This window comes from Zingiber officinale, chromosome 8B (assembly GCF_018446385.1).
Source record: "Zingiber officinale cultivar Zhangliang chromosome 8B, Zo_v1.1, whole genome shotgun sequence".
Taxonomy (NCBI): Eukaryota; Viridiplantae; Streptophyta; class Magnoliopsida; order Zingiberales; family Zingiberaceae; genus Zingiber; species Zingiber officinale.
The window spans coordinates 107,513,714-107,522,009 of record NC_056001.1 but is presented as its reverse complement, the minus strand read 5'-3'; the positions used below and the strand labels follow the sequence as shown (position 1 = coordinate 107,522,009).

The 8,296-nt window shown below is 37.3% G+C and overlaps 1 protein-coding gene across 2 annotated transcripts; it reads left to right on the top strand.

The window, feature by feature from the left end:
• The first annotated feature begins 1,433 nt into the window (after positions 1–1,433).
• On the top strand, positions 1,434–2,667 carry LOC122016106 (transcription factor MYB24-like). 2 transcript variants are annotated; one of them, XM_042573294.1, is made up of 3 exons: positions 1,434–1,767; positions 1,823–1,970; positions 2,052–2,667. In XM_042573294.1, the coding sequence occupies exons 1-3, from the start codon at positions 1,608–1,610 to the stop codon at positions 2,557–2,559; spliced, it is 816 nt and encodes a 271-aa protein (XP_042429228.1). In that variant the 5' UTR covers positions 1,434–1,607; the 3' UTR covers positions 2,560–2,667. The 2 variants fall into 2 exon arrangements, with proteins under 2 accessions (XP_042429228.1, XP_042429229.1); XM_042573295.1 differs by having other exon boundaries at positions 1,438–1,767; positions 1,841–1,970.
• Positions 2,668–8,296: the final 5,629 nt, after the last annotated feature.

The following is an 8,296-nucleotide window of genomic DNA, read 5'->3' as shown; positions in this document are numbered from 1 at the left end:
CAATAAGCAGATGCGGGTCGGGAATTAGACCCAGCGTGCAGGTCGGAACATACATGCCTGAGATAACAATAAGCAGATGCGGGTCGGGAATTAGACCCAGCGTGCAGGTCGGAACATACATGCCTTGGATAGCAATAAGCAGATGCGGATCGGGAATTAGACCCAGCATGCAGGTCGGAACATACATGCCTGGGATAACAATAAACAGATGCGGGTCGGGAATTAGACCCAGCGTGCAGGTCGGAACATACATACCTTGGATAGCAATAAGCAGATGCGGGTCGGGAATCAGCAGGTCGTCGGGATGTACATACTTCGAATGACGCATACGAAGGTGGGTCAGGAGGCCAGACACTACAGGACAAATAGGCCTGCAAGGAATCATAACCACCTGTCAGAGAACAATCATCACATATTAGGGAATATTCTAACGGTGGGAGGCTCATACTCCTCTTGGTTCCTCCGCCAGCCTATAAGAAAAAGCCACGTGTAGACCACTGCCAGACAGAGCCTGACATCCAACATTCCCTGACATTCGCCAGGTTCCAGAAGCCTTAGTTGCAGTATAAAAAGGGATGCTTTGTCCCTTACGTAGGTACGCTCACTCGTCATTTCCTACCAGTCTTTTACTTTTCGTGCTTTCTCTGTGATTTCTGGGGAAAAAGTACTTGACTTGAGCGTCGGAGGGCCTGACCCGGGGACTTTTTTCCTGGTTTCTAGTCTCTAACGACCGGTGGACTCGTCTGAGTGTGTGCAGATCAATAGCGTCATCATCCTGATCCTTTCTCTCCGTAGAACCGCTAGTGCGAACCTGTCCAAGGGGTACCTCGCTGATTCAGCATCTCAACGACTCTCCGTCAACTTTTAGCACAACAAAACTTATCTTCATTCGACTCAACTTCTGAACACGATCAATATATATAATCTGAAATAATATTTACATCTATCCATAATTAAATCATACCTCACTAGTTAAAAGTCCCGTCCAAGTATCAACCGACTCCACTGACCGAGTAAATCAAATCAAAATGTTCTCCCAACATATATATTAATGGCGATATAGATCTCGAATAGTGACTTTCAGATAATACTGAATAGCGTTATGATCATGATTTGGCTGTTCCAACTGTAGAGAACTGTCAAGGGACAGTGGCGCTTAGTGAGACGAGGAACATGAATCAATAAGCCCTCTGCTATTTGGCGATCATGAGGTTGCAACTGTTAACGAAAGATACAAGTCAGATCACAGCATCAAATCGAGTAGAACAGTAAGATCATTAACCGAGTTCTAGAAATCTTATATGCGATTCTCTTCCACTGTAAGTAATCTGTTATCCAGTCAAACACGCTTCGCGCGGAAAAAAGAATCTCTAAACACTACCTTTTTTTTTCTTTCAAGAACTAATCGCTCGCATCAATCCCCATGATCAAGACTACAAATCAACTTTCCATTGCTAGTCATACAGCAGAAAAAAGAAAGAAAAAAAAATTCCAGCGTGCTGCCAATTATCCAACCTAGACCTTGTCAGTTGTCCCTTCTTGGTCATGCTCTTTAAAACTAGGCCAATGGCTTCCTCTCCTTCCCAAGAACAGCAGCAACGAACGATATGAGTATTACTGAAGGGAAATCACTAGCTTCTACCTCCAAATGTGAGGGGATGGTGGAGCTTAGGAGAGGGCCTTGGACGCTAGACGAGGACACTCTCCTCATCCACTACATCGCCTGCCATGGCGAAGGCCGCTGGAATCTCCTAGCTAGGTCCTCTGGTACGTACCATTTATCCATGCACGATCTAATTTGATCAATCTAATCTCCTGATAGGACTGTATATATATATAGGTTTGAAGAGAACAGGGAAGAGCTGTCGGCTGAGGTGGTTGAACTATCTGAAGCCTGATATAAAGAGAGGCAATCTCTCCCCTGAAGAACAACTCCTCATCCTCGACCTCCACTCGAAATGGGGAAACAGGTATGTGCATTTCCTTTGTCAGTTTCCAGTTTTTATGAATCGTTCATGGACGGATATGCTTATATTTGTGCGTGTGAGCAGATGGTCGAGAATCGCGCAACATCTGCCGGGGAGAACAGACAACGAGATCAAGAACTACTGGAGAACGCGCGTGCAGAAGCAGGCGCGGCAGCTCAAGGTGGACGCCAACAGCGCGCTGTTCCGCGACGCGGTGCGCAGCTACTGGATGAACTCTGCCACCGCCCAGCAATTATACCAAGTCCCCTCGTCGGAAGACCTGGTCTCCGGCGGTGTTCCGCTCACAGAGCACAACATGTTCGACGAAATGACACCTCGGTCTGACCCGGTCATGATTTCTAGTGGAGGAGGCTACTGCTCCGTGAACAAAGCCTACGATGTAGACCCATGGAATTTAGCGCCCATGTCTGCATCACCGGCCACCTGTTCCGTCTCGGCACACACTACTTGGAGCAAAAACGACGTTCCGGATCAAAGCTTGTGGAGCATGGACGAGTTGTACGACATGTTAAAAAGCTATATGAGTGGAGCAGAATCTAAATTTCCTTTGGGCGATGATAGTTCTAGCTAGTTAGGGGGAAAAGCACACAGTGTGCAGATGAACTTGTGTGTGTAGTATACTGCTTCTTTCTCTCCATGTACTGATTCTCTTCAGTAACCTTATCAAGTAACTCTCCAACTTCTTGAGCAAAAAGCCAAGTACTCTTATGCTCGTGGATGGTAAAGTGTTCTGTCGAGGACTCATGACTCACCATGGTGCTTCTTCTATTGATTATCCATGATTGTCGTTCGAGAAAATTAAAAGGATAATTAATTACTGGAGAAATATTTCTTAATTGGGAGAAGCATCAAAGTCTTACATGGTTTGGTGGATATAAATATGATTCTGACCAATGAGCTAGCAATATTGCTAATAGCATTGATACCGGGATTAATCATATAATTATCATGTGTACTTGGATTGATCAAAGGTCTCGCCAAGGTGTATGTCTTGTCAAAGGGGGTGGTTGGTCGGATTAGTTTCTCGACTCCTCTTGATTAATCCATCCAACTCCCGGGACTTAACTCCCCTGACTCCTCTAGATCAATTCATTCGACTCCTGAGATTCAACTCCCTCGACTATTCTAAATCAACTCATCCGATTTCAAGGGTTGAACTCCACGATAACCCACCCCTCTTGGTCAGCTCAACTTCCCGACGGCTTTAGTTGGTCATCTCGACTCCAGGGGCACAACTCTCTTGACCGCTTTAGTTGGTCATCTCGACTCAGGGGCACAACTCTCCTGACCACCTGCTCTACTTAGTTAATTAAGTTCTCCTGACTCTCTCAAATGAACAGACATAAAAAATTACCTTTAAAGGCCAATGTCTCTCACTCAGCTCCATTTGACCCTTCTAACTCAACGCCCCGTTTAGTTTCACCGACTAGACAAGCCTACACCATTCGTCTCATCTCTCACAACTCAACTCAATCCTCCTTAGCGAGCCAAACCCTTTGGTCCAATTAATTATATACCTTATAGGCTTGTGCCAACACTAAGATAAACCTAACATGTGGGATAATATGTCGTACAGAACACGTGAAGCAGTATGATTATACAAATACAATTGAGATATGATGATGTGACATTTCCTTTGACAGTGTATAACAAACATCCCATCACCAATTAATACATGAAGCGAGATATTCAACACTACAAAAAAAACAATGATTTAGGGATGAAAATTTGGGACAAATATTTTTCGTCCCAAAATCGCAATAAGTTTGATGACAAAAACAAATTTCGACCCAAATTAGCAACGCAATCTGCAACAAAATATTTTCGTCGCAAATTCCCAACAAAAACTATTTTCGTCACAAAATTCGTCCCAGATTCTAGGACGAATTCTGGATTCGTCACAGATTCTGGAATGAATCTAGGATTCTTCTCAAAATCTGGGATGAATCCAGAATTCGTCCCAGATTCAAATTTTTTTAAAAATATTAAAAAAATATATATATTCCTCCCTAATTCTGGGACAAATCCTGGATTCGTCCTCAATTTTGGGAACGAACTTGGGTTCGCCCCCAATTTTGGGATGAATCCATGATTCGTCCCAGAATCGAAATGTTCTAAAAAAAATGAAAAAATAATCGGAAGCTTTAAATATGGATCTAGAGACATCAAAATTTTATGATAAAAGTTTCTATGTATTCGTATCATTCTCTTGATCATAAAAATGTCCTCAACTATAATTTTGACCTAATATTTTGAGTGTGATGATTTTTTAACCTGAATTAGGTCAAATTTGGGTCAAAAAAATCACCACACAAAATATATTAGGTTAAAATTATGGATGGGGACATATTAATGATCGATACAAAATTAGAAACCTATAGAAATTTGTTTCATGAAATTCTGAGATCTCTAGGTCCATATTTGGGGCTTCCGAATGATTTTTCTTTTTTTATTATTTTTTTAAAATTTGGGACGAATTCAAGATTCGTCCCAAAATTTGGGACTAATCCAATATTCATCCCAAAATTTGGGACGAATCCAGGAATTTGTCCCAAATTCTGGGACGAATCTTAGATTCGTCCACTTTAAAAAAAAATAAAAAAATAGAATAATCATTCGGAAGCCTCAAATATGGACCTAGAGATCTTAGAATTTCATGAAACAAGTTTCTATAGGTTCCTAATTTTCTTCTCATCATGAAAATACCATAATCCAGAATTTTAACCTAATATATTGATTGTGATGATTTTTTAACATGAATTATATCATAATCATGTTAAAAAAATCACCACACTCAATATATTAGGTTAAAATTATGGATGAAGATATTTTTAAGATCACGAGAAAATTAGAAACCCATAGAAATTGTTTCATGAAATTCTAACATCTCTAGATCCATATTTGGGGCATCCGAATGATTTTTTTTAAAAAAAATTTGGGACGAATCCTGGATTCGTCCTAGATTTCAAAAAAATAAAAAAATAGAAAAATCATTTGGAAACCTCAAATATAATTTTAGAGATGTAGGAATTTCATGAAACAAGTTTCTATAAGTTCCTAATTTTCTCCTCATAATGAAAATACCATAATCCATAATTTTAACCTAATATATTGAGTGTCATAATTTTTTAACATGAATTAGGTCATAATTGTGTTAAAAAAATCACCACACTTAATATATTAGATTAAAATTATAGATGAAGATATTTTTAAAATCATGAGAAAATTAGGAACCATAAAAACTTGTTTCATGAAATTCTAACATCTCTAGGTCCATATTTGAGGTTTCTGAATGATTTTTCTTTATTTTTTTTTAAATCTGGGGCGAATCCTGGATTCGCCCCAAATTTTGGAATGAATCCAGGAATTCGTCCCAGATTTAAAAAAAACTAAAAAAAATAGAAAAATCATTCGGAAGCCTCAAATATGGACATAGAGATGTCAGAATTTAATGAAACAAATTTCTATGGGTTTCTAATTTTCTCCTCATCATGAAAATACCATAATCCAAAATTTTAACCTAATATATTGAGTGTGGTGATTTTTTAACACAAATTAGGTCATAATCATGTTAAAAAAATCACCACACTCAATATATTAGGTTAAAATTATGGATGAAGATATTTTCAAGATCATGAGAAAATTAGGAACCCATAGAAACTTGTTTCATGAAATTCCAACATCTCTACGTCCATATTTAGTGAAACATAGATAGTTTACTATTAATTAGGTATGTTAATATTCAACGCATGTTTGAATATGTGTCTAACACCTAAAATATAGACCTACAGATGTAAGAATTTCAAGAAACAAGAGTCTATGAGTTTCTAATTTTCTCCTGATCATAAATATATCCTTATCCTTAATTTGCTCAACAGTTTTGAGACGTTCACACATGAAGAAGTTAGATAGAGACATTCCAATCATTTTGTGCAATTTGGATAGGATATTTCCACCCTCTTTTTTTATTCTATTGAACATCTTTTGGTTCACTTGTCATATGAGGCCAAAGTTGAAGGACCTGCCCATTTTCGGTGGATGTATCCATTTGAAAGGTAGAATTTCTTTTTTCTATACTTCGACTCTTTGAATGCAAAAACCTTACTAATTATGGATTATATATTGATATTTTATATAATTTGTTATATTACCAACAGATTCTTATATCATTTGAAGAAAAAAATGAAAAATAAAGCATGAGTTGAAGCCTCTATTGTTAATGCTACATTATGGAGGAAGTAACAACTTTTGCATCATATTATTTTGAACCTCATGTTCATAGCAAAAGGCAAAGAGCGGATAGAAATAATGAGGGTCCTATTGATCCAAATGTGAACTCTTTTTCAATTTTTAACTACCTTGGTCTACCAAGTGGACCATGTAAAAAGATACTTAACTGGTAAAGAATGGCGGGCAGCCCAGACCTATATTTTATTAAATTATCCAGAAGTATCGTCATATTACGAGTAAGTATATATTTTTATTTTATTTTTTTAAATGTCATAAATTATTTGTGTAATAATATTTTTTTTGAGTAGGATATTTCAAAACTTATATTCTGAATTGTCGACTCAAGAGTTTGATCGATTTTGTGAAGAAGAATTTGCTGCATAGTTCAAATCATATGTAAGTAAACAAACTATATCTGGTTGATACATATGCACACTTTTAACAATTGATGTTTTGACCTTAGGTTCATGGTAATCAAGCTCACCTTGAGCAAGAATGGCTAATCCATCTGTCATGGGGTCCAAAATCATTCGTACGCATTTGACCAGCATATTTCTTAAATGGATATAATTTTCATACTCAAGAATATGGAATGGGAAAGAAAACCATAAATAGTGGGGTGTACGTATTGTCATCCAATGAAGGAGGCGCAAATAATGATTTCTATGGTTTGTTGGATGAAATTATAGAAGTAGAATACCTAGGGTCACAAATGCAAGTTATATTATTTATGTGTCGCTGGTTTGATCCTGTCAGAGGGATGAAGGTGCATCCACATTATAATTTGGTTGAAATAAATCATAAGAGATTTTATAAGAGATATGAACCATTTGTGTTGGCACAATAAGCAATTCTAGTATTCTATTCTTCGTATCCTAGTTTGAAACGTGATAAGATTGATTGGTGGGTTGTTTGTAAAACCAAAGCATGGAAAAAAATTGAGGCACGTTGGGAAAACATTGCATATCAACAAGAGGAAGTTGCAAATACCTTTCAGACTAAGGAATATATTATTCCAATTTTACGAGATCCCAGCGGTGTAGTGATAAACATGGATACAAGTGAAATTGATGATGATAATGAGGAGGAGGAGGAGGAGGATGATAATGACAATGAGGACTTTGATTTTTGATGATGGGTAAGTTTTGTTAGCTTATTTAAAAGAATTTGTCATATATTTTTACATTTGTGGTAATAGTTTTTTTACGAGCACATTTATCTTTAATATGCAAATTTACCAAACTTATAGCTTATTGAGTTTTTTATATATTGTCTAATTTTATTTATTTTATCAGTTAATAAATTGTATTTTTTCTTACAGGTTATTAGAGGTGACATCTCATATTTTCCCCTCTTCTTCTATAAACTTTATGTAAAAATGGTAAGTTTTTAATTGTTCTTTTTTATGCATCAAATTTGCAATTTACTTTATCTTATATTGAAATTTTCAGCATATATTTTGCCATGGTGGACATAGATGGAGATCACATGATCAGACAGATTCATCACCTGCCAGTGTACCTGTGCCACCCCCTGATCAGGCAGGACCATCTCATGTACCTTCTCCACCGGCTTCAAATTCGCCGCCGCTAGTACCATCGCCCGTGCAGTTACCAGTGCCCACGGATCTTCCTGATTATGCAAGAAACTCATTTGCCAAGTTTAGGAATGATATAGCTTTTTTAGTCCCCATCGGAGATTCGTAAGTACTATAAAATATTTTATGTTATTATCTATCTTAATTATTTAACATCGTTTGTTTGTAATTTAATGCAGATTTGAAAATCCTGTACAAGTTGTTCATGAAATTAATAGAATCGTGAATAACCATTGGGGAGGAGAAGAGATGACATATTCAAGCACTCCACCGGCCACAAAACAACTATGGTGGAGCGAGTTCAAGGTATATTTTCTTGAGTTTAATTCAAATTTAAAGTGAATATATAATACATTATTTTTCTCCATTTCAGCGGTTAAATAATTGGGACCCGAATGATGAAATGGAGATCCATAGAATATTTAAAAAGAAATGTGGTGATCACATCAGACATGTATTAAGTCACGCCAAGAATCAGGGA

Excerpts from the sequence above, each read along its gene's own strand:
- LOC122016106 (XM_042573294.1), top strand. The coding sequence starts at position 1,608 with ATGAGTATTACTGAAGGGAAATCACTAGCTTCTACCTCCAAATGTGAG. Across the intron at positions 1,768-1,822 it reads TCTCCTAGCTAGGTCCTCTG|GACTGTATATATATATAGGT; the intron begins GTACGTACCATT and ends ATCTCCTGATAG. Across the intron at positions 1,971-2,051 it reads CACTCGAAATGGGGAAACAG|ATGGTCGAGAATCGCGCAAC; the intron begins GTATGTGCATTT and ends GCGTGTGAGCAG.